The sequence below is a fragment of the Plectropomus leopardus genome, chromosome 1 (assembly GCF_008729295.1).
Source record: "Plectropomus leopardus isolate mb chromosome 1, YSFRI_Pleo_2.0, whole genome shotgun sequence".
Classification (NCBI taxonomy): domain Eukaryota; kingdom Metazoa; phylum Chordata; class Actinopteri; order Perciformes; family Serranidae; genus Plectropomus; species Plectropomus leopardus.
Window position 1 is genome coordinate 7,790,512 of NC_056463.1, and position 27,487 is coordinate 7,817,998.

Genomic DNA, 27,487 nt, shown 5'->3' on the forward strand with positions numbered 1-27,487 from the left:
AGCAGCTCCATTACTGCTCCTCTACTGTTAACTCTGTTAGCACCATTAACAGTGTCAAAACGGTAAGTGGTGCTAATATAATTAACAATGCTAAAATGGTTTTGCAGCTCAAAATAAAGCAGTTTACTCACCGAGGCTACCTGGGGGGAGAAATTGGGGGTGGATGCTATGCATTATATTTGAGCCGCAAAACCCTTTACGCGCTGTTAACTACGCAAGCACTGCTAGCAGGTTAATGCTAATCACTAAAATAATCATTTATTAACAGCTCTAATCTACTGCAAAGTAACAGTTAGACTGTGAAAATGTGCCTTTCTTGATGTATATTAACTATTTTCCACACATCCATAACATTTTACACACACACACAGTGGTGATAAAATGAATGAGGGGATGTCATAAAATAAAAGCCGTAAATTCTCCCTTCACCAAACAACTGACCATCAGACAGAGTGCGAACCACGACGTCGTCAGTGGAGACACCTGGACCGTGCTTGTTGTTGGCCACCACACGGAAACTGTACTCTGTGTTCTTCTTCAGTCCTGTCATGGTGTACGACTGACTGTCAGCGTCAACGTCCTGCAGGAGAAGGAGAAGAGAACATTACTTTAAAATCTAAAACAGTCGTTTGAGTATACGAATACCAAATTCTTCAACTTGGATATTTAAATATTCTCAGATATAAAACAAAATATCTTAAGTGAATGTGCTCACTGGAAATCCAATATTTTATGTAAAGACAAGATGTAAATTGAACAAAGCATGTAAAGTTAATGTGAAAAAGGAAAAATGTTTTATTCGTTCAAAGATTATCTGCAAAAATAAAGGCAAATCATACATGTATTTGAGTACTTCACCGCTGACAGCATGTTGATTAATTCAGAATTTTGTAATTTTACCATTTCGAGTTTGATACTGGCACAAACATGTTGTAAATGAGACAGTTCAAATAGATTTACAACCCGAGCAATCTCAAATATTGCAAAGCTGCAAAATGTGATGCCTGCTTTCATCATTTCATCACACTAACATTTCTGTTTGTAATTCTGTGTAAAAATGTCATCTTCCGCTGAGAAACAAATTATGCCGTCTGTGATCACGACTTTTTGCTGTACAAATTGGGCGCGCTGGCACATGCCCAATTACCTCAAGACGATTTGCATTCAGCGCTCCGCTTGTGACATTTTTCGAGTAAAAAGCAGAGACTTTGTGGAAATCTAATCTTGCTTTCAGAGCGACCCGATCGCAACCTTTGAACTCGGGGGCAGATGATCTCCTGTGACCACATCACCCTTTGATGCATCATACATAGGTTGTCCCTGACTTCCCTCTGTCCTTTAATATTTCATGTCCTTTGAGCACTGCATCTTTCTAACTTCATCTCTGCTCCATCCCTTTCCTTCACCTCCTTCTTTCCCTCCATCCCTCTCTACTTCTCTTGCCTTTTTCACCTCATCTCTGGCTCTCTTCTCTGGGGAGCTGAGGCATCATTACTCAGTACGCTGGCTGACGTTTCATCCATTATCATATTAAAGGCTTTTTAATGCCTCACTGGCTTGCACACTGCTACTGCTGGGGCTGACTCAATATCTAACCAGCTAAATTCCACTCTGGTGACGGAGTTAGACCTACAGAGAACCACTGGGTGAATCATATCTGCTTTCTCTCTGCACAATACGAGTTTCAGTGTGAGGTGCATAATAAAGACTGTGGCCAAAAAGCAATACAAAGAGTCTTTTGGCGGATGATTAGGAACTCCTTACCTCATCACAATTTACATTAGGCTGTGCAGTCATATTCTTTTTATCTAATGTACCCTGCAAAAGCAAGCGTCAGCTGCATACAGCACTTCTCCTCTTACAAGGTCTTACAAGTGTGAGCAGTGACACAAAGATATGAACCGCATGTTTCTGTTTAAATCTTAATAATGTGTCGTCAATAAAGTGATGGAAAAACACACAAGAAAACACTGTAAGGGCCGCGACACACAGCGTGTGTTTTATTGCCTGGAAACATGAGGTCAGGCTCTGGGTGCTACTCTTGTGTCTGCTCTGTGGCAACTTTCAAGGGCGCAGAAGCAGGTGGCGCCTGACATTTCTAAGCAACCATAACTGCCAATGTATCATTGACTACTTAACAGAAATCCCCAAATAGTTATCTGTTGCTATATTAGTACTCCGAATGTTGCATACAGAACCATTAATCTGAAAGCACATCCATATTTCACTTGACTTATTCATTTATTTTAATTTTCATCCATCTTTGTGTCTTTTTAAATCAAGCCTTTTCATTATTTTTTATTTTTTAATCAGTTCAGTGTGAAGCACTGTGGAGCGTGATTTGTCATTAAAAAAGAAAACCTTACTCTTTCATTCATTAAGTCATCAAAATTTGTCACCATGTTTTAGAAATTTGAAAACCATTCTGCTATCTTAATTAACAGCTGAGTGAATGAAGACCACGTCCTACCTGTTCGGTGCCAAAGCTTTTGTCTATGTAGTACAACTTGTAGGTGAGCATCTCTCCGTTGCCAGTGAGCGGTTTGTCCCAGCTGAGAGACACGGAGGTTGGCGTGTTGGACACCGCCTGCAGGTTAGGAGCAGGGCCGGGCACTTGGACTGAAAGAAAGATGAAATTAGAAAACCATCAAACCTGACAATTTTCCCTTTGTTTAATCTTGAGCCCTCTCCAAGTTATGTTGCTTTTTGTTACATCTTGAGGACAGGAACTCAATTTGGCAATGTCCAGTGATCGCTGCCAAAAACACAATTCTTGGCTACATTAAAGCCACATTTTCCCTGCGTTAGGAAGAGCTGAGACCACGAGACGGCTCAGTCCGCTGCAGCTCCGTGCAGACCAATCTGTCCCCTCTCGACTGGGCTGCCAGCCACGTTGATTCGCATGTTATTCCCACGACAAACAAACTGCATGTGAGCTTCAACAAAAACATCAATGTGCTTCTTGCATTCCACCAACATCTGCCTTCAGCTTAGATTCAGTGCGGTCATCAGTTTATCTTATTGCGTCTGATTATTCAAGATAGAGTGCAGGATTACACAGAAAGATTTGTGACATGTATCGGTTCTACTTTTTGAAAGGGACATTGAAAAGGTCAGAAATGTAAACCTTGAATATTTAGCAATGTCGTATTATATATTAGATGAAACTTTACATAACAGATATAAGAACTTTGCCTTTAAATTTGGCTGTTTTAATTGTGCAGTGAAGATCTTGAACTTTAATATCTGACATCTTACAAAAACAAATGAGAACATAAACGTCATATATTCATATAAGTTTATGAGAACTTGTCTGATTATTTTACATCCACTGAGAGCATGGGGCCGTGGATAAACAAGGCTAGTATTTCAACACTGTTCATCTAAAACTAATGTAAACACACTTAAATTAAAGCTGACAGTCAGCACTTTAACCTCGAAGTAAATAATTCATTTCACATTCACAGTGCTGGAGGACAGAGCTAACGTAACACCGCATGTATCTCTGCTACACTAACACGTTGTGACTGCGCTGTATACAGAATATGTCAGTAAGTATATGGACTGTGACATTTCTAGTTGTGTCTGTATTGTGACAAACTTGATTTAAAATAAAACTGGAGACCATGTTGCAACGCGATCACTCCACTCCACAAATGTGGGTCAGTGGTGTAATGTGAAGTGATGGTGGTGGTGGTGTGTGAACCTTTCCTATTTCCCACCCCCCCCTACCTTTGGCCTCCCTCCTGACACTGCGCCGATATTCAAACTCTACCTTTAATGTGAGCTTAACTAAAAAGCTGCTAAGTGTCATGACTACATGTTGTATTATTGCGACGTAATCACACTGACAAAAATCCCACAGACAGACACATAAACAAGTATTTCTGCTAGGATTTTTTTTTCAGTTCTATTTCGTGTCACTGGAAGATATTTAAGTACATCCACTGATGCTACGCGGGCCTTAGACACATAGTTTTACAAAATTGACTGGCATGCTCAGTGTGAGTTGTGGTACAACAAGATGCTCTGCTGTAGCTTTAATTAAAAAACAGAGCCAAAAAGAACCAGCTTACCTAAACGTGGTGGAGAGGTCTTTTGATGCGACCACAGGCACTCTTGTATCAGAGAGAAAAAGAAATCGGAAAGACCAAAAAGGTAGAAAAAAAAGTGATTCGGCACAGCTCCCTTCGTCAGAGCTTTCTAGTCTTTCCCACTTCTTTTCCTCTCCGATACAAAAGTGCCTGTGACCGCTTCAAGAGACCACTCCACCACGTTAAGGTAAGCTAGTTCTTTTTGGTTCTTTATCCACATAGTTTGAGAGGTTTGTGATCAGTGACACCAAAACCAAAAACCATTACAATTTCCCTCGGTCTCCCCTTTTCCACCCTGTAAATCCAGCGACACTTTTTCAGGACCAACAGGTCAGGGAAGCTATTTTTAGTGTCATGTACGACTTCACTGCAAATTTGACTTTTTACAACAGGTTAAAATCTCTTTTCAGTATAGTGCCTGCAGCATTTCGATTGTCTCAGCCCCTCGTTGCCCCGATGTGCCCCCCCTCATGGACCACTGTTGCACTGTAAACCCCCCTTACTGGCTCTGACGTATATAACAAAGATTTATTTTTTTTAATATTTGTTTTACTTTACACCAGAACTGGCTCTGAATATGCATCATATCAGGATGTGCATCATATGTAACTGTGAAAAGAAAGAAATTCTTGTCAGGGGAGATAAAAAGACTTTAAAATTTTGTTAGATTTTTTTAAGAGAAGCTGCCATGAAATCAGGCATTTCACGCTGGAAATATCATAAAAACAGCCTGCAAAATCCTGGCGGGGCTGTTTAAACTATTTAGAATGATTATCTGACGATTGGTGGCTGATCGATCGGAGCACCCTTGTTAAGGGTGTTCAATTTATAATCCTTGCTCGTCCCCGACTGGCTGCTTGAAGTGGGCCTAGAGATTGAAAGTTAATTGCATGTGGGAGGATGTTTATATTGCAGGGGTGCTAAATGCATAGAGGGGAAACACTGTAAACACCAGGCAGAATACTTAAAAACAGCTTGTGTGGTAGTTCCCACTACAATAGGTGTCTCCCAGACTTTTGCCGTGATAACAAGACACAGACTTATAAGGTGAAAACAATAACAGCCGTCGCAATGTTGTCGCAGCTGGAAACAATGACTGAGAGGTTAAAGTGCTGGCTGTCAGGCACAGATGTACGTCTGCGCCGTATATATCTTGTAGGCTTAAGCTGCAGGTGTCTCTGACACAACAGAAAAGCTCAATTTGTGCACGGATATCAGAGGCCTGGCTTTGAGTGTGCGTGTGCAGGTGTATCAACCCAGTCTCTGCAGAGAGGTGACACAGTGCAGCCTTGTGCACACACGCCGAGTACTCAGACGCAGGTCCAAAATTTAAGCTCCCATTTGGAGCATGTTCTTATATTAAAAGTGCACATGCACGACAGAGATATACTGCACAGGTACAGGCCGCCCACACTGCTATCCCCACGGGTGGCTAGACGCCTGCTGGCAGGCATTAAAGTGAAGTTTGTGTGTATGAGTGTTGATCCGTTTGCCCTCCAACCAAGGACACAGGTAAAGGAACAGCGGCTGACCTACAAAGTGACAGTGACTGAGCTGTAGCTGAATCGGGAGGTGGGGACGTCCTCCCTGACAGCGGGCAGGGAAATCCCCGCCACAGCACTTTCAAATGTGGGTGAAACTGGGTGACTTGAAGCAGCAGCCATGGGGAGGCGTACACACCCAAAAACAAAGAGAAAAGAAGAGGAGAAACACTTTGTCCCCTCTCTACCCTCAATATTTCGTCTGCGTCTCCACTTAAAAGCAGGATCTCTGCACAGACTGGATGAAGGAAATGTTTTACAAAAAAAATGGAACACTAATTTCATTCCTTACACAGGTAGGCATGGTTTAAAGCAACACACACAGAGGGATTATAGTAAATGGTGGTGCATAAACAAGAAGCGGCTTATAAGAAGAAAATGCCACATTTCTCTGGTCTGCTGTTGGGTGGTCTGCCATAACGCGCAGCACCAAACAGCCTCCTCTGTGTGTGTGTTTGTGTGGTGTCTCTGTTTGAAGTGAGCGTATGCTGTATGTGAGTGAATATTTGTTTGTGTGAATGTTTATTTGCACATTTGCACGCTCTTTTTGAGTGCATCCTGTTTGCTTCAGAGTGCCAGTGTGAACATGTTTCCAACAAACTGGCTGGAGTTTGCCTTTATGTTTATGCGTCCTGTTTACTGAGCACATAGAAATGAATGTTTATGTGTGTTTGTGTGTCTTTACCTTCAGCCTGGGTGGCCACCTTGAGCGCTGCAGAGCTCTCTCCCTGCCCGTTGCTGTTGTGGGCCACAACCCTGAAGCGATATTTGGTGTCTGGCATGAGGTTCTGGATGGTGACCTGCATCTCACCGGGACGGCTGGTATTCACCACTCGCTCCCTGATGTGGCCGCACACACACACACACACACACACACACACACACAAACAGCAGCAGAACATTTAATAACTCTAATATCTTTTAATTACAAATAAATATTACATTGTAAGTGTGAGAACATACTTGAAAGGTTTAATGCACTACAGAAAGTATTAGGTACTAATAAAATGAGGAATTCATTAATTGATTGCATTTTTATTGCCTAGTACACAGTTTAGTAATATGTAATTGTGTATTTTATAGTACTTGTGACATCTTGATTGAAGACATATCAGTGCGTATTTGCTGCCTTATGCTGAGGGTGGGTTTTTTCCCCAGAATTTCCAATTAATTTTTCAATTAGCAGATGAATTATTTAGTCTATAAAATGTCATAAAATAAAATAAAACAAAGCTCAGGGTGACATCTTTCTGGATTTGTCAGAGAATTAAACCACAGACATTTAATCAACACTGATATAAACCTGACAACAGCAAAACCCAATCACCAGAAAATAATATTTGCGTTTTTGCAAACCATGGATACATTACATTTATACAGTGTCAACACTGATGTGACGGTGTAGTTAAGTTTAGGTACAGAAATCAATTGGTTATGGTAAGGAAAACAAAATCATGTTTTGGCTTAAAACACCCACGCTTGGTTGCACAAAAGCTGCAGGAAAAGCAGAGATGGCTATGTAAAAAAATACTCAGGTTGAGCTCCGTAAACACCACTGGGAAACGCAGCAATGTGCCACTAAAAACACCCAGGTTTTGGTAAAAAAAAACAAAAAAAACACTTGGCTTCAGTTCCACAAATGCTGCTGGGAAACACCAAAATGTGCAACTAAAACCCCCAAGTTTTGGTAAAAAAAACCCACCCAGGTCTGGAAACATAAAAGCTGTTAGGAAATGCTGTGGTGTGACACTGAAAACAGGTTCGCTACCATAAATGATAGGAAATGCGGAAATGTGCCATTAAATACACCCAGGTTTCAGAATAAAACACCCAAGTTCAGTGCCACAAATGCTGCTGGAAAACACTGCTAAGTGTCGGTAAAAACCACCCAGATTTAGTGCCACAAAAACCAGTCAAAAAGCTGCAATGGTCGCCAAAAATAACTGGGATTGTTGGTTTTGAAATGGTGGTCTTTAGAGCTTGGCAAGTGTCTCCCTAATGACACACCATCCACCATCCCTTCCACTATTTGAAATGTTGATATGATACATATGTAACGTATTTGTGATTTGCAAAAACGTATAATGCAAACCTTTTTGTCTGGCAACTGAAATGAAAAAGCAGCAAATTCTCATACTGGGGAAGCTGGAAACTGTAAAAATGACTCAAATGACACTTTAACTGTCCATTAACTAATCAATTAATCAAGTAATTGACTAAGAATGAGCATTTTAGCACTCATGTCTACAGTAGAAACAGTATAGTTAGTTCCAGGCCAACAGTACATGTAAAACTAGATTGGTTAGTGTAAACAGTATTTGTATGCTCCATGGATTTGCACACACAGCAATGTATGCATTTGCATCTTGAGCTCTAGCACGTAGTAAAACACTTTTTATGTCTGTAGCCACTTCTGAAAATGACTTACAGCTATTTTACAGAGAAAAACATAAAAAGTAGCCAAAACGCCTCAAGAGAAACTGTGGAAAATCCTATGAGCTTCTTAAATTTCCTCCTAAGTTGTACACAGTAAATCCCCTACACATGAAGCCGAGGGAAAAATCATCACAGAGCCACTTAAAACAAGAGTTAGAACTGAATTGTTTTGTTTATACTTGGATGTTAAAAGGTAATCCTTTGAGGGAGGATGTTTGTTTTTAATTAATTAACACTTACTGCTATGCTAAGTGCTTTAACTGCTTTAATTAGGTATTTTCAGACTGGTCTGAGACTTCTGTGCAGGAATGTATGTATATTAGTACCCTGCTGAATCCTGCAGTAATATGTGTATTAGTACCCTCCTGGCAGTACTACATTTTCTATGTGCAGTACCTGCTAGTGCCCTCCTGGCTGTAGAAAACAGAGTAGGTTAATTCGTCTCCATGGGGTTCAGCCGGCGGGCGCCAGGTCAGCTTGATGAAGCGGGTGGAAACCAGCGAAGCCACGACGTCTCGTGGGGCAGAGGGGGTGGGTCCTGCTGGACTGGCTACACCTCCAGAGCCTGGCGTTACATGGTCAGTAGTGTTAGGAGTCAGTGAGGGGGGAGGGAAAGAGGGCAGGGCTACATCTTCGGGTTGGGAGGAGGAGGAGGAGGAGGAGGAGGAGGAGGGAGGGGTGGGTGCAGGGAGGACGGGGAGGGTTGGTGGGAGACAGTGGCAGCGGAGGAGGGGAAGAAAGGCGACCGAAAGGAACAGGTCAAGGAGAGGAGTTGAAATGGAAATGACAGTGAAACGGAAGAAAGGAAGGAAACAAAAAAAGAAGAAAAACAAAATAACAACAACGTAACAAAAAAAGACTTTTGGCGTGACAAGGAACCACATAAATAAAACACTTCTACTACACTCACAAAGTTGACAAATAAAAGCACAATACAAGGGGGACTACACATGCAGATCTACACACAGCTCTCTAATGTAAGGGTAGTGGGAGCAGAACATTGCGTCAGACATGTAGTTTTCATAGACGGCCTTCTTGCCAATCATTTGAGATGAAAAATGATTGGTTTGCATTCCTTTTGGCAATTTTTATTCATTAATTAAAACTGTCAAACGGAGGTGGACTTTGTTTTGACCAGGACAAAGCCACCTAAGAGCCTCTCAAATGCACACAAGAAGCCCGTCTTTGAGTTCAGGGAATTAACCAGTTGTATTTCAAACACAGCAAAAGTAACCCAACCCCTAAAAAGCTCTAGATTCTCTCAAGTACACCAGATGATGTTTTTTGAACACGTTTGCCGTCACATTCCACAGCTCAGCCACAGAGATGTTTGTGATTTCATTTGGTGGTTTCCTTTTTTTCTTTTTCTTTTTTGGAGGAACAATCTGTGGTCAGACTCAGCGAGATCTGCTTTCCATTTGCCTGGCAAGTGGGCGAAACGAAACCATACGGAAAGAATGTCAGTCTGTATGACATTTCCATTTGTTTGCAGGTCAGGGAAAATGACTGGAGGGCAGAGCTGAAATACGAAGAAGGAGCACGGTGTAGTGTAGTGTGCAAATGGTGTATTATTACTGGAGAAATTGTTTTGAAATGCAAAGCGGCCGCTAGCATATTTGTCTGTCATGGCATGTGGACTAACCACTAACCTGGCTTTTAGATATTTGTTTACATTTCAAATTCCCAGAGTTCAATGACTTTTGTGATATGAAGCATTTGCTGCTGTTTGGTCCTCATAAATGTTCTCACTCACACAAACCCTGTGATCAGTTTGTTTATTATGAACTTTCTGCACCAAACTCTGAAGGAACTTCAGTTTAAAGGTAAAGTGAGATTTTGGAGGATTCATTTTTCAGGAGGATTAGCAGGAGACGAATTATCCGTAGAGGTCTCTTCCTCTCCAAAACAAACAAACCAGGTAAAAAAGTTAAAAATACCGTGAAAAGCAGTTTCATGTTAAAAATTAGTGCCTTTTTTCTCTGATAACTTAAGTTCCAAACTTTCATAAGGTTTTTGCCGGCAGCCAAATTATCTGCAGAGGTCTCTTCCTCTCCAAAGCAAATGAACCAAGTGATTTAAGTTAGTACAAACTCAGAATAAAGCAGTTTCAAATTAAAAATCAGCATTTTTCCGATGCTGTTTGGCAGAGGAGCTGCTTACTATGGTGGCTGACAAGGAAACTTGAATGGTCCTGTCTAGAATCAGTGTGTGGTTTGTCCATTCTGGGCTACTGTAGAAACACAGCGGTGGAGCGTGGCAATCTCTGTGGTAGAGATTGATTAGATATAAACAGTTCATTCTGAGGTAACGAAAACAAAATTATTCTTAGTTTCAGGTGATTATACACTAAAGAAAACATACTTATTAGATTTTATTTGATTTCTTCCTCTGTATCCCCCTAAATCCAACAAACTGAACCTTTAAATCAATACAAAAAGTGTTTGCATGTATTTGTACATCTGTGTGAGTACACTCAGTCCTCTTTGGCAAGTGACACCTTCAGTGTTGTGTCGGCTCTGCGAAGGCGCAGCGCCTTGGATTTGAAATGAAAACAGTGATTTACGAGGTTAAAGCTCTGACTATGATCTTTCATTTCAGATTATTTGACACAGACCTAAATCAAAATCAATGCGTCATATATAAGATTTGCAAAAGTCGATATCTGGCTGAAGCTACAACTCAGAGATATTAGCAGATACTCAATATCCTCATTTCTTGCTTATTTAAGGGGATTTTTGCCTTCAGTCTTGTTTTCATCAAGTGGTTTGAGGTCAGGTGACTGATGTGGCCTGTCAAGATTATTCCAGCAGTCGGTCATAGAAAAAAACAAAAACAAAGAAAAACACTGGTTGCCTGTCTGTATGTTTAGTGAAGTAAAATTGGGGGATTAATGTAGAACACTTCACCCGATATGGATGTCAACAACCTCGTACATTAAAGCTGGAAGTCGACACTTTAACCTCAAAGCCACCGTTTCATTTCAAATCCAGTTTGCTGGAAAGGAGCCAGAAACAAAGGAAAACAGATCATCGTCCTAATGCTCTCTGACTGCAGTGTAAATTACCAGATGCTGAACAATTATCCTCATTTATAAAGAGATATACACACACACGCACGCACGCACACACAGCGCTCTAGTGTCTCACATCATGAGTCTATCACTACATAACCATGAGCAGCTCACAGGATAAACAAAAGCTTGAAGCCTGTTTGTTGACGAGGAAGCACTTCCTGCATTACTAAAATGTGAAAACAAGGATCACAGTGGATTACATGCAGTCAGAACGCAGAGCAAATACTGTCACAAATTAGTACTGGAGACAAAGTTCCATCCATAATACATACATAAAAACACTCATAAAAAGTGCAAAAACAAAACAAACTAAAAAGGCATCCAGAGAGTGCAGACGTCCACCAAGGCTGAATGGCATATTTTGCAAGGTTAACAAAAGCAAAAAATAAGTTGTGTTTTTGCCCTGTGATTTGAGTTCGATCCAAAATTTAATGCGTTCTTCCTTGGCCCACAGTACACCTTTCCAGTAAGTTTCATTAAAATCTGGCCAGTATTTTCTTTCTATAATCCTATAAACAAACTGAAACTCAGTACTGAAAAAAGTACTGAGTCTAATACTGGGAATGGTTTATAGACAGGAAACAACAGGGAGGTCATGAAAACAAATAGAAAGATTCATAAACACAGTCAAAAATATTTTAAAACATCCATCCCCAACAGCCGTAACTAACCCTTACTTGTTAACCAAAGGTTTCTGACTGGTAGAGTTTGCGGTGGCGGCTGCAGAGAGCCCAGGAGGCCGCGCTCAGACCCTGATGTAAAAAGTTGCTAATATAGAAAGACTAGCATGGAGGCTTGTTTACAGCTGAACAGCTATTGTAACAGAAGTAAACAAACACAAAAGATGGTAGGAAAGGGTTACAGGTCTCATAAAAAGTGCGCCAGGCTCTGAAGGCAATTTTGGTAGAGGCCAAACAGTAGCATTACATCCATCACATGATGCCCAGCGGCCCAAAAATACTTTTTTTCCCCATAAACTTGGAAAAGACACGTCAAAATCTGTGGACACATTTTTTTGAGTGTCACAGCCCCTGCAGAATAAACTTGTTTGACTATCAGAATTTGATCCATTCAGTCTGTTAACATTTGCCAAGTTTAGAAGAGTTGCATGATTTAGTAATTTTAGCCCCATTTAAGTTAGTGGAACAGCGAAACAGAAGTAGCCTTTGAGTCCCTGCTTTATGGGCCACAGAAACATCGCTGATCATCCGGGTAACTGTATATGGAGCAACTGAGATTTTTTGGCTTCATGCTCCGCTGTGCAACTTTTTATAGAAATTACCAGGGTCCCTTCTCTAAAGCTGTATCCAGTTCTCTTCATACATCCACGACACTAACATGCAGTGGCCAGACTGTCTACTAGAACTGAGGAGTATTGTTTCATTTTCTGCTCAGGAAGACTCTTTTCTGATTCATCTTTACATAGCAAATAGTTATTTGTTGCTACATTAATTGTGTGAATGCTGTATATAGCACATTTAAACTCTCTTTCTTTCTCTTAAAGAGATCAAACAGTTTGAAAAATGTAAGTTTACAAGTAGGAGAGGATCCAATGTGTTCAAAATATGTTTCATCATCTGGAGTTGAGCCACCACTTGCTGACAGAAGAATATGGCCCGACAGAAACGGAGCCAAGCTTTGAGACATGTACTGTATGTGTGGACATACTTGGAAAAAAACCCTCATCTTTGGCTTTGCTGCTACAGACATACTGAACTGTAGCAGAGCAATTATTTTAAAGAAAACATCAGTGCAGCTAAAGAGAGAGTGGGAGAGGTGTCCCAGAGGTCAGCGAGGCTACAATGGCGCTGCGAACAGGTAACACTGCTTTATTTGTCTGAGTAAATTGAGTAAAAGATAGGATGATGCAAATATAATCAAGTATACCGCACTTATAAAAAAAATATTCCTGAAATCAGAGATGAAGTAAAGCCTGGTATGAAATGCATTGTGGGGTTAAAAAAAAGGACCAGTACATATAGTTTCCTTGTCATCTGAAGGTAATTGACATGCTGGGCAGTTTTCTGTGTCCTTCTGACAATCTGTCTTGTACATGCGTGCCTAAAATTGTTACTGTAAGGAGGTGTCAGCCTCCCACTGCCGTTGCCAAGCTCTATTCATAGCTGATTAATAGTGTCATTAGTCTCTGTGCCAGAGGTAATGAATGGCTGGCATTAAGGCTTAACGAGGAAGGTTACTCTAGATCTGCATAATAAATCTGGGAAACCAATACGCAAAACAGTTGAGACAAAGACGTGCATAGCAAAGCATTCATCTTAATATTTAAAGGAAGTGAGAGCCCTTTCCGAAATTAAAATAATTGGAGTAGCGTTAAAGTTCTGATTAAAGCCTCATAACTTAAACTTTTATCTTGTGCTGCTAACTCCATAATCCTTTGCTGTGTTCCCAGGTGACTGTGGCTGTAAAGTTACGCCAAGTCGTTTTTTCATCATGTGTTCTGAGTACCCAGATAAGAGAGCCTACCTCACTGGCTCAGACGAACGCACCTCCACCAAGAGAGCATAAATCTACTGAACGCAGATATCTGCCAGAAGCACCCACAGCACTGTAACTACAGATAGCCTTTTCAGAGGGAATTCAGCAGGCCATGCCAGGCTCTTGCAAAATGGATTTTCTCAGAACTAGTTTCCATGTCTAATGTGGTTCGGTAATGATGAGTGCATAGGACACAGATCCCGCACAATGCTAATGGTCCATTACTGAGTCACTACTTTTATCTGCCATAGAGTGAATAGAGCATGTGTGAACAATGTACTCAAAGAGCTCCGTCCAGAGCCTTCAAAGAGCCGACACAAAGCAGACTGTCGATTAGGACTGAAAGTCTTTGTCATGCTTCATATGAACATGTGATAGTCGCATGAAGGGAAAATGTGGGACTATGAACTAAACTGCACAGATCTGGGTTTGTGGTTGAAGGACATCGAGGTAAATCCTTCTGGACAAAGACAAAAATGCACAGAGATATATGTTTACATGCAAATCAATATTCCACTATTATCCTGATTATGAGAATATTCTGAATTATTGAGGGGTCATGGAAACAGTATAACAGTATTCTGCGCTGATATTACAAATTATATTTTTTTCTGAATGAAGCCTCTTCTGGGACATATCGCCCCTGCTGAAAAATCAGCCTGACCAGCTTAAGGTGGTTAAGCCTGTTGACCAGCTTGTTTGATATTTTCGCATAATTTTGATGGTTTATCTGGTCACACCGGCTTGTGATGGTCACTCTAGCTGGTTTATCTATTGAAAGTCCTGTAAAACTGAAACCAAATCATGACCTTGAGTATGGAGAAATAACGGTGACATGAAAAGCAATGGGCATAAACCAGTTAAGTCTACTTTCATGGGATATGAGTAGCTTGACAAACTGGTCACACCTGCATGTCCACCTGATGGCTGATATGATATTGGGCCTGAGACACAGAGCCCACGACAGACTTTTGAAATAACTTAAGTAAGACAAGTAAAAGAAGCGACGCAAGGAAACTTTCATATTAAAAAAATATAAATATATACATTTTTTACAGTGAAAATTTGGGTTCTTAACTGGATTGTGGCCCAAAATTGCTGTTGTGGTTCAGGCTCTTGGGTTGGGCTTTGACAATGTAGGGTCGGGCATGATGAAAGCTTTAGTTTGCACGGTCCAACGAGTCAGTGAAAACTGGTATGAAAACTGTGAAAAAAATCTTATTTTGATCCAAAGAGCAAAATGGCACAAAGGGGCTCCAGCTGTTCCACGTTTTTCATATTTTGACATGATTAACGACATGTTAGGGCACATTATTCGGAGTATGCAGAGCTGCATATAATCAGGAATATTAGAGCAATATTCATTTTCATTAGCAATGTAAACAACTCAGGAGAAATAGTCTTTTTTTTAAAATAAGGGACAAAAACTGAATATTTTGTGCATGTAAAGTCATTAAAATGTAAAGACAATGTAAGCAACAACAGAACACCTCGACACATGCTCTCATGGTTTCTCAAGTAAATGTGGAGGAAAACTGCTGGTACTTCAGAGCAACTGCTGACAACTACAGCTGCTTTTTTCCCCTACACCCCTCTCGCACCCCTCGCTCTCTTTCAAGGTAAGACTGAAAAGATGAGCGAGGCTGACAGCTCGTGACATTTGAGCATCTCCTTAACTCACCGACAAAGGAAACTGAGTCAGAAAGAAAAGACAAATGTTTCAAGTGAAGACAAAGTGAGAGGTGAGGAGAGAAACGAGGGAGCGCTAGAAAAAGGCTGACCAAGCACAGGTTTTTTTGTTCTCTTCGTTTCCTCTCAACTAACTTGTCGAGAACAATAATAAACTAAATTTTAAACACAATTTTCAACAGTTACAAAGTGCTTTACAAGCAATACAACAATAAATGAAAAGCAATTAAATAAACAATAAAAATGTGAGGTATTTATCAACAAAGCATGAAAGTGCTTTGTGCACCAAGGGGGAATAATTAAATCCCTTCTCATTACACCGCAGGGTGACCTCCTTGTTAGGAGTCTAAGATTTGACTTGGAGACCTTTCCTGCACCTTGTATTGTGTAAACCTTATCACTGGCCGAGGGGAAACTGACACATACAGTATCAGATTGGTGGAGCGTATCAGCAGCTGCACACACACCCTCTCACTGTTATAATCAGAGACTGTCAAGATTAAAGAGCAGCTCCAACCTCACAAAAGCTCAAAGTGACGAGGTGTTCCAACACGCTGACATAATCCGAAAAGAAAAAAAAAGGCGCTTTGTGCCTCAAACTGATTTTCAAAAAAAGTGAAACAACATCTGCTCCACATTTCTCTCCATCACTTTCTCGGGCACATTCACCACTGCTGAGAAATGTTTAAAATCTTGCATGTTCCCCGAGAGAGAAATAAGCGTTTATTAATTAAAAGAAACACATTTCAATCCCCAAAATGAAAGTTCTCCTCATTAAGACTTGAGTGGTTGAAATATTTTTTCTTGAACAGTTTTTAGGGTGATGAAGATGCTGATGGTGGGGCCAGAGGGGACACATCAAAATCAGACAAATTTAAGGAGCAGTGTGTTGGATTTAGGAGAATTAAGTGGCACCAAGCGGTTAGGACAGCAGATTGCAACCAGCTGAAATTTCTCTTAGAAAGTTAGAATTTCTTTCATGTTCACTGTTTAGGAGGTTTGAAGCAGGAGCCGAATTATCAGCAGAGGTCTCTTCCTCCTTAATACAAATGGACCTGGTAAATAAACTGGTAAAACACTGAAAAAAGACGTTACAAATCAGTGTTTTTTCAACACTGTTTGACAGACATCTTGTCTAGCACCTGCTAAAAAGTGCTCGCCTTTTTTCTCAGATAATTTAAGAGATCCAGAGTCCGTATTCACAACCATTTTCAGAAACTTTAAAAGAGCTCCTAACTAAGCTTTAAAGATTATAGAGAGGAGTCCTCGCTTAGGAGAGATTTCTCAGAGTAACTCTAAGAGGAAGAGAAACAGATGTGATTGGTTGTCACAGACATACCCTTTTGTGAGCCTGCAACGTGTGGGCACCCAGTGGAAATGAAATGAACAGCGTCATCTACTCTGCAGCATTTCATTTACTTACTGTAATCCAGCTTTTGGAGAACATTTCTCCTACCCCCAAGTTTTGTGAATATGGCCCCTGACAGTTAGGTGGTTTTTACCAGGAGTGAAATTATCCACAGATATTTCTTCTCAAAAACAAACTGACCCGGTGATTTGAACTGTTAAAACACCGGATAAAGTGGTTTCACCTTAAAAATGTATTGTTTTTTGGATTGGGCCCATGTGAAAATGCAAATGGCCCCAGCCAGTGTTAGGTTTGTCTTTTCTGGGCTCCCACGAAAGCATGGCGCTGCAACACGATGAACTCTGTGGACAAAGACCCGCTCTTTGTTTAGATATAAACGGCTCATTCAAAGGTAACAAAAACCGTCAATTCCTATTTTCAGGTGATTATTCACTGAAGAGAACATACTTATTATGATATTGAATTTCAGCCAATATAGCCCCATAAATCCTACACACTGGACATTTACCAGCAATAATACTGAGAGATCAGCACTTTCATAGTCGGGTACAAAAGACTGAAAAATAGGCCGGCTAACACTCCCAGTGCTGCATGTTTCACAGCGCAGAAAGTGTAAAGGTCAACATTCTCAAAAAAAATGTATAAAACAGCAAAACACAGAGTCTCTGCCTCAATGAGCACAAACAATAAATGCCGTTACAAAAGGTTCGGGGTGGGTCACAGATGTATTTATGTCTCTGCACTCCCTAAACACTTCTGTGGTGTCGGAGACAAAGTGGGGTGTGAGAGAGGACGCATCTGATAGATCCGCAGGCCTCCTGGATGCCATGTGGTGTTGCAGGATAGTCTTTCTATTCATCAGGCGGCTCAAACCTCCTGAAGCCTCAGTGTGTTCTTGTTTATCAACCAGAAAAGCCACCTCTTTGAAAACCCTGCAGCAAATTTCCCCTTAAATGCCAGAGTTTGTTCAGTTTTACATATATCTTGCTTTTCACATCCAAAATCAACATTCTCAAATTCCCTGCGGGACTACATAAACAAGGAGAAGGCATTTGTATGGGATATGTTTTGGATGGGATGATGTCTGGGTTTGCATCCACTCTTGGCCCTCCAGCAATTTACTTTCTGGTAATTTGGTTTTCATGGAAAAAAAAGGCAATCCCTGCTCTTGGTTCTCAAAATAAACAAACAGACGGATTGGATGTGTGGGAATGTGTAAAATGCCATATATGTTTTACTGAGAAAAAAAACAAAAAACCCTCAGAAGATCATCAGATCTCAACATATAGAACAGGGATGCTCAACTTGCTTTGCTTGGGGGCCACTTTTGCAAAATGGCAAGAGGCCAGGGGCCAGTCGCAGCAGCCTCATACTTATTTCTAGGATTTCGGGACACTTCTAGAAATTTAGGAAGATTCAAGGATTTTCTGACATTTCTAAGATTTTAGGATGTTTCTATGATTTTTGGACATTTGTCTGCTTTCAGGGTCTTTGCAGGATTTTAGGATATTTCTAAGATTTTCTGAAATTTGTAAGATTTTATGATGTATCTAGGATTTTAGGATGCTCCTAGGCTCCTAGGGCATATCTCGGCTTTTAGGACATTTTTAGGATTTAAGGATATTTATAGGATTTCTGGATGCTTCTAGGTTTTTAGGACATTTCTAGGTTTTTGGGAGGTCTCTGTGATTTAAGGACATTTCTGGGATTTCAGACATGTCTAGGATTTCGGACATGTCTAGGATTTATGAACATTAGAGGTTTAGCTAGAACCTCTGTCAGGGGCATGGGGGATCCTCCACTGGCACTTTTTTGATAGACAAGCCCCATTTTGCTGCTTTTTATGCACTCTGGTACCTTTTGTACACTGAAGTACAAAAATAATGTTTCTTTTTTTTCTTTGGGCCATAAGTTGAGTATCACTGACATAGGGGAAAACTAACAGTCTTATCTGAAGATGACAACAGTAACTGAATGGGGTCGGGTACATCAATAATTAATCATCCTCTGTTTGTACATGCAGCGTCCTTTCACCATCAAACACATGTACCCCCTTGATCCGTGAGTCACTGGTGAGTTAATATGGGTGTGATTGCTTTGTTTCCCCGAATGCCTTGCTTCAACATACACACACACTCAAAGAAACATGCACGATCATGAGGCCAACAGCTGCTTGCTCAGACTCTGTATGCAAATGAGGACGTGTGACTTTGGGATCCAATGAAACCCCCCCCCCCCCCCCCCCCCTCCAACTCCCTTCCCACTTTGACGAATCTACATCATATGCATCACATGCTCTACATGCTGGCTGGGAGAGGAAAGCGAGGCCTCTTGGGTTCGCCTTTCAAGCTGATCAAAACAGCCGAGGATGCTACACATCTCCCGAGCATTTTGCCACCAATGACCAGCACTGGAAACAAAACAAGCTTTTCTCTCCAGCACTGCCTGCCTTTGTATCTTAGTACCTCGGAGGTACACGAATACAATTCAACCTTTCTGGGGGAACAGAGCCAGCCTGGGATGAAGTAATTGATTTCAGAGAAAGCCCGTGTAACAGTGTGTATGTGTGGATACATGCACTTGCAACGTTTTATGTATAAAGTGAGTGGAGCTGAACAACCAGGGAAGGGCTGAAAAGGTCAAATAGGATGTTTGCAGAAATGGGAGCAGCTGCACCCCCCTTGGGAGACTCTCTAACAAACAGGCCCAGCTAATCAGACTCCTACCAATAAAGCGGCCTCCCTGGGTTAGACCCACTGAGAAGCGCCTATTGCATAGCGCTCGCAGCCAGCGGGGTGCCCACAACCCACTGTGACGTTACTCACTATTCTACTTTTAGCTTATGGAAACTGGGAGGCTCAGTGGAAGAAGGGGGGGGGGGCTAACTGGAAAAATAAAAGTTCCAGCTTTGGTGGCGCCGCTCACAGGGGTCAGCTGCCTGCAGCTAAGGGAAGGGTGTGAAGGGAAAGTGATGTTTTTGTGCCATGTGGTACTTCCAATTACTACACCCAGAGGACTGTGCACGTCCAAAAACATCAGATCAGCATCCTGGATGAGTGTGTGTTGGAGGCGGATGGTGTTATATCGTAAATAAGGGCGCGTGGTAGTGAGTAAAACAGACTGTCAGGAAAAGGCAGATCTCTCACACATACACGCAGCCAGGTTTAAAACTGGTGTTGATAACAAGACTGACCTTCAAAAAACAGCACTGATGCAGAAGCTGAAGGCTACTTTTTAACCTTTTTTCTCTCTTTCCTGTGCAAAACAAGAGCAAAATAGGCACCCATAACATTTTGCAGTTAGCATTTAGGCGACAGACCATTTATAAATGAGGCAAAGCCTTTCACCACGGTCGAGTAAATACAACCCATAGTGAAGTTCAGCCCGTGCTGCGAGAGCCTCGGCTTGTAAACACACACACACACTCAGCATCGTCCCTGAGAGACGGAGCCACAACACAAACACTTACTTTGCCATCAGCGCCCGAATAAACAGCAATTTGGTGGAAGCTGATTTCAGCACTTCACAATCAATTTAGGCTACAATCCCTCTGATCAGCTTCCTACAGCCCCCAGTGGGGGAACACATTCACTAATCACTATCACTAACACAGAGTGTGTGCATGGCAAAGAGGTTTCATGTGTGTACAGCAGTTAAGACACTGTGTGCATATTTTTGGGGCTTCATCCCCAAATTTGAATTTCAATATATTTTGCTTAGAGGCAGAATTCAGTATTCACATTTACATATAATTAATATTCGCCATCAAATGTCCCTGATTTGTTTTTTATTCCCTTTTCATGATCATGAGCACTTACATATATAACTACAATCCTTTGTTTAATCAACTATATCACCCCAATATTAAATGCTACTCAAGACTGTAAGTTAAGATAAGATACTTATTAATATAATATTAATTTATAATGGCGCTGGCAGTGTAGAACAGAACCTGCAGCTACATGGTGTCGCTGTAGCAGAACAGGTAAATTTGGTGTTAACTGATGTTTTTTAAGGATTCAACTTCTTTCTCTAAGGCATTTTCATCCCCTAGTTGCACTTTATTAGCTCATGCATAGAGCCAACAACCGCTCCTCTCCCTTTTTATGCTTCTTATCTCTGTTTCTGCGGCATCACGCTCATGGGATGTTTATTATATTGACTTTTGGAAATTTTGAAAATAAACAACCCCCCCAAGGCTGTAGCCTCAAAAATTACCATAGAATTGAATCAATATGTCTCTAAATAAGACTGGACATCACTACCAAAGCTAAACAATTACTTGATTAAATTGAAGACATTTGGACATTTCTGTAAGAATTGCATTTTTCAGCGATTGTATGGTGAGCACTTATTTTATGGAAACTGCTCAGAATCGACCTTATTGTCAACAAACATGTGAAAGCCATACATGCATTGGATGCGTAAGGTCTCTAGTTTGAGGCTGTAAAGTTTCATGAGGGTGCGATTATCACGGATGAGACAAAAGGTCATTTTATACAGTGAAATCCATTAAAAAAAATGGTCTCACTACAATGGCATGGTTACTATGGGGACCGGCATCATTACACCTGAATGCAATTGGGCTCATTGAATCCACAAGAGACTCAGCTTTCATAAGGGGAAACGAACACTTTTGTACTACATGCAAAAAAACTGCATAAGATTAGCATAAAGTGGGCATGTCTGTAAAGGGGATTCCTTTGTCCTCTAGTTTCACATGACACCATTATCTTCACTGCAGCTTTAAAACTCAGCCTGCTACAGCCTCTGAAAGACAGTTATGTTGCCCGAAGACACTGCATTCCCTCACAGTATTAGAGGTTAAAGAAAAAGTCAGAATCCCCTGATTGCAGCTTCCTAAAGATGAATATTTTCCATCCCTCTATAAAAGCAAACCAAACATCTTTGGATTGTCAACAAAACAAGACATTTGAGGACATCATCTTGGACATTTTTCACCATTTTCTGACACTTTATAGACCAAACGACTAATTGATTCATTCAGGAAATAATGATGAATCAACAATGAAAATAATTATTAGCTGCAGCGCTATTTACTGCTACTGTACATGCATGTAGCCACTTCTGTACATCTGGTATAAGACGGAAATGTAGCGAGGAACAAAGACAGTCAAAGCAATCGAGAGCGACCTTGACATAATGATTGCTGCCTTGGATGAACAATGACAAACAATTCAGTTGGCTCAATCAGTAAACACAATGCATCCCCGTGACATCATGCAGCCTTCATAAAGGCAAACATCATGCAGTCACAGAAGTGTGACCATATGTGTGCGCGTGCATCCCAGCAGTACATGACATGCTGTTTAACTGTCACATTTTCACACCGGTGCCTGCTGTTGAACTTACGATGCAGAGTGTGCCAACAGCAAACATGGTGCGCAGCCCTGCACTGTGCTGACACATTCACATGCTCACAACGTTACACATTTGCTCCTGCTGGCCCGGCCATGACCCCGCGAGCAGATGATGGAGCACACCGTATTCCCTGAAGTGGGCCTGAGCTTTTATTCAGTGCGACTAGAGTCTGGCTGGAGGGAAGGGTCTTTTAGCAGCCTATTCTCACTTCTTGATTTGAACAGGGAATAAGGGTGGCGCTCGGATGTAGTGGTAGGATGCCCTGTCTGTGGCTTGTCTGCTACAAATGTATTAGGGGGATTTTTTGATATGATTTTTTTTACTGCTCTGCCTTCTTGACTGAAGCTCTTTGTTGTTAAATAATGATCCAGTACATTTTATATGATATGGATTCATAATAAATATCTTTCCTCAACACCAGCTAGAGGCGCTGCTGCCACACTGACAGCAGTACTGGGACCTCCTTTTAAGTGTCTCTCTTTGCTTTCAATTCAATATCAATACAAATACATCTTGATTTGTATAAGAAGAGGATAACATCAAGATATATTATACATAAATCCCGCTCTGCTCTACACACAGTGATGTTTCTCGGCTGCTGTGTTCCCGTCTCTCATGTGTATCAGTACTCCATGTGGAAATAATTACTGCTCATGTTGAAACGATGGTGTCAATATTTGAGTGCCTGTTTGTGTTACAAATCTGCTGCAGATATCAGCTCTGTTTGAAATAAAAAACAAACATCTCTTAAGGTTTATGTTTTGAACATAAGGTGGAAGAGTTTGAGGCTTTCTCGGCTTTTTGTTGCTAACGCAGCGAGCAGAATTGCTTCTGGCAACCAGCTCCATAACATCTTTCTTTGGCCGGGTTGTGTTCACTTTATGGTCAGCTGAGCCGCCTGTAATGGCTGTGGTCTATTTATCTGTATTTTTACATTGTGGTTGTTTCTTGCCAATAGTTTTCTTGTGGGCTGATATTTTATTTAAGGCTGATTTTCTGTGTGGCTCCAGATGACTGCGATGTATCTGCCTTCATTCATTTTCAATGAGAGAAGCTGTTGGCTGCGATCATATTCTGGTATTTCAGTTTGTTTAAAGGTGTGTAGGATTTAGTTGTATATATTGACAGAAATGGAATATAATATTCATAACTGTGTTTTAATTAGCTTATAATCACCTGAAAATAAGAATCGTCGGGTTTGTAGCTGTTTATATCTACATTTGGAGCAGGTTCTCTTCCTCTGAGTCCGCCATGTTGTTTCTACAGTAGTGCAGAACGGACAAATTAAACACTAAGCCTTTTACACTGCATGTCCAAGGTGGGATTATCGTGCCGTAATGCTGTCCAGCCCTCACGCCACCTCGCCGTTCTTTATACAAGGTAGGATCATGGAATGGGGTGACAGAGTTGTCTTGCTTTTAATCTGCCATGGGTGGAAGCAACTGTGCCGAAATGGTGTCTGCATAAACAGGACCTCACTACAAGATGTCACTAAGTCCTTTGCACAAGACCTTTAAGCTTTGCGTCTTTGCAGAGATTTGTTTAGATTCATTTTGAAAATTATTTCTCCAAATTGAGTTGTTGTACTAAGAGTACAGAAGTTCAATGTCGCCTCTAATTACTTTGTTTTCACAACTGAAGTTAAACTTCCACTTGATTTGCTTTCATGTGTTGTAAATTAGTGACATCTAAATAAAACTTGTGTGGGTTTTCTTGACATCTGGATCAACCCCGAGGCATAATCTTTATTAGGTGATAACTGTCTTGGCCCAGATCAAAGCAAATGAGAGTCGGTGCTTCCATCTAATTTCAGCTGTTAACGGCGGCGCTATGTCATCTGCAAATACTGTAGTAGACTGGGTCTCGGTGTCATTTCACGGGGACGTCTGATGCTCAAGTCGGCTGTAATTAATTGATTTACTAATGAAGTTACGGTATGTGCGACTCTCTAAATAACCCTTCCAGTAGCTCCCTGTCCCTGTCACTTTGTCAGGCTGCAGCTTTGGGGACAGCACACGTCAGGTTATCATGCCAGCGCTCCTGATGCCTGCACTCAGAAACACACTGAGTGATGGAGGAGACGCGGGAGACACGGTGAGCACTCAGGCAGCGATGAGGCATCTCCATCTCTCAGTGGGGGTCTAGTACCTCTGATGGGAGGGGAGGACAGGACTCTTCTGTTTGCTGCCACAGGTCTAAGAGAGGGGGAGGGAAAACTAATGGCAGCATGGCTGGATGAAGGGGAAGATGAAGGGAGAGGAGGAGGGATACAGGTTGAAAGAGTGAAGCCGAGAGAAAGGGAAGCAGAAAGAGATGAAAGAGAGGGAGGGATCTGCCTGTTTAAGCTTTGGATTCATCAAAAGCTTGAAAAAATACATTTGCATCAGCAGTAGTGCGTCATCTTTTTTTCGTCAGAAAACAATATGAATAATAGCCAGAGACACCAGCCTTTAGAATAAAGAAGCTCTGCTGTGTGTAGCACCATTACACAGCATCAAGCATCGACTGATGTTTTTTATGTATGTTATCCTTTACCTGAGGATGGCTGAGTGAAATGCTTCCCTCTCATTCATCTCAACAGCCTCTTCAAAAACTGAGACACACCAAACCAACATGAAAGAAGTAGTGTGGCAGTCATGACGCCTGTGTGTCCACAAAAAACAGTTGCACTTGAACACACCACAAAGACTACAGTCAAAGGCCAACAAGCATGTAAGTCTTGTGCTGATGACTACATTCAGCGCTAGCGTCTGCGCAGTATCGATCTCTGTGGTGGGGAAGTTCCCGCTCAAACACCCACTCGACCAATTGCAAGCAGCCCCACTGAACACGAGTGCCTGGACTGGCAATCATTGCGAGAAAAACCTTTTTTGCCGAATTGAATAAGAACCGAACTTAACAGAAGCAAGGTTATGACCTGTACTGCAACCAGCCACCAGGGGGCAATCGAGATCATCTTTATATACAGTCTATAGGATGGATAAAAAACACTAGTTAGCCAGTTAGCACATTACTTGCACAACTTAGTATTTAAAGAACAAAGCATACTTACAGAGTGCCAAAAAAATAACACAAACATTTACTAACTGCGCTGACTTCTGTGTGAAAGTGACAGCCGACATGGCGGGACCATGGTGGAAAAGGGCTGTGTACATATGCTGCGCTCAAACACAACTTGTGAGCTCGTAGTTACGGCATGGGAAGTCATGTACACAACATACTTGGCATTCAAGTGGTTAAGCCGTGAAAGCACCGCTGCTGCAACATGGACGCTGCTGTCGACATCTAGGGGCCCACTGAGGCTAACAATTTAACAAGCTAGTGAGCGAGTAATATAATGCAGCAAATGCAAAGACAGAGTGTCTAAGAAAACAAAGACAATCACAAAGACTCTATACAAATAAAATGGTAATATATTAACTGACCATCTGCAAAAAACTTAGCATCCACAGCCTGTGCCGTTTCTGAAAATGTCAGAAAATCCATCAAGACTCATGAAATCCGAGCTGCCAGTTACGAGTTTTTAAACACCACATGACTGAGGTGTAATATGGACTTAAGTCCTGAACACGGTAAACACAACCTCAAATGAATGCACCAATATTCCACGCCAATGCTGTTGTGTTACACGTAACAGCACTTGTGCATCGTTTGGTTCAGTGTAAAACACCTAAAATCAGCAGATCTTCTTTACAGCAGTGTTATAGAATCTCTGTTTGAAAAATGGCTTATGAAATTGCCTTGCAACAGTTGCGGCTCAAGCAGCATGAGAGCTCAGAGCTTGAACATCCAAACAAGCTTTCAGCCTCTCCAGTGAAGTACTTGGCTTGGGCACTAGGAGGCAAAAAGTCAAAACATTATTCATGTGAGCAGTGGGAATGGAGAGAGTTGAGGAGAGATGGAGGGAGAGATACAAACTCAGACGGAGGAGTATTTCCATATTAAAGCCAGCACAGCATATGGAAGGAGCAGAAATAAGTATTCAGATGCAAATGGAAGTGCATCTCTCGGATTTATGCAAAAATAAAAAAACAAAAACCATGCACTTAAGGGCAAACAGCAAAGTGAGTGCACCCGCGTCTCATTTGTTAGCCAATGTTGAATGCAGATCTGTGAGTATTTTTTATATTGAGCTTTTACTGCAGGTGATTGAATCTTAAACGCCATTTTTCAACAAGTGGGCATCTAATAAGAGTTCCCAGGCTCATTTGTGGTCTTGGGCTTTCCGATTGTTAAAATAAGTACAAATAATGCTGGCAAATGCGCTTTAGCTTTTCTTTTCTGAAAGAAAATGTTAGTCCCATCCCAGCCCATGCTTAAAACGAAATATTTGTTTCAGCTCTGCTCCTGATCTCAAAGAACGACACAAAAAGCAACCGCACTGCAAAGACTGAGCATACATTTTAGTTTGCCACCTTACCAAACTTCAAACAGCCTTACTCTTTGTTCTGCATATGGATAGATGACAATCATATAAACAAGTGCTTTGTCTAGGCGTGTACAGCTTCAAAGTTGAAAAGCATGACCCATTTCCTCTCCAAGCTGTAATTGCCGCCTACTACAGTATCATGCATAAATGCTTCACATAATCATGTGCCTGGAAAAGGCCACAAATTGTTGCTGCACACTGTCTATAGATGACACGTGACGATAATCCCTTAAATAGCATATCCTCTGCAGCTGACTAACCTCCCTCATGAACATTTTGACAATAAGGTCTACATGTTAACGGCAAACTGCCAGCAGAGAATCATCACAGTGTTAATTAGAGGTTGTATTTATAGAGAAGTGAGGAAAGAGCGGGCCAATCTGCCAAGAATGTGACAAAACCTCACACAGAGTATGCATTTGTTGGATCGGACTTGTTCTGATCAGAACGTATTGATTTCAAGTCCTGCATATGTAGGCTTGTTATAATACAATGAACTTGAGTAGACTTAAAGGGACAGTTAATCCAAACATTAAATATACATATATTTTCTCTTACCTGTAGTGCTATTTAACGATCTAGATTGTTTTGGTGTGAGTTGCCGATTGTTGGAGATACTGACGGTAGAGATGTCTGCCTTCTCTCATATATTATCCAATATTATTTTGTCTAGGTGTGTACAGCTCGCACAAAATAAAATAATATACATTCTCAGGGACATTGTTATCCTCAGGGACTGTCCGAAATTCCTATGGCACATTCGTCTGTTCATTCATTTCAATGAACAGACAGTCCATTTCTTCAACAGCCCTTAGGCCCAAAAACAAATGACCATTTCTCAGGAGTCTTGTTTCTCTATAAAGATACACACCTTTAAAACCCCATCGCAAAAACAAAAAACAAGTTTGCATTGTAAGTTTCTTCAAACCAGGGATACTTTACATTTGTTGACTGGCTTTGGTGAATGTTTGGTTAAGT

At 41.3% G+C, this 27,487-nt stretch overlaps 1 protein-coding gene across 8 annotated transcripts in view; it reads right to left on the bottom strand.

The window, feature by feature from the left end:
- Nucleotides 1–27,487, bottom strand: part of neo1a (neogenin 1a) — a 216,606-nt gene that overhangs the window by 32,217 nt on the left and 156,902 nt on the right. For 7 of the 8 annotated variants that reach the window (XM_042491123.1, XM_042491083.1, XM_042491109.1 and 4 more), the window contains exons 8-11: nucleotides 8,468–8,702; nucleotides 6,321–6,475; nucleotides 2,471–2,619; nucleotides 442–580 (exon numbers count right to left, since the gene is read on the bottom strand). In XM_042491123.1, the coding sequence (XP_042347057.1) occupies nucleotides 442–580; nucleotides 2,471–2,619; nucleotides 6,321–6,475; nucleotides 8,468–8,702 (678 nt within the window). The remainder of the gene's footprint in view (nucleotides 1–441; nucleotides 581–2,470; nucleotides 2,620–6,320; nucleotides 6,476–8,467; nucleotides 8,703–27,487) is intronic. The other variant, XM_042491097.1, reaches the window with a different exon arrangement.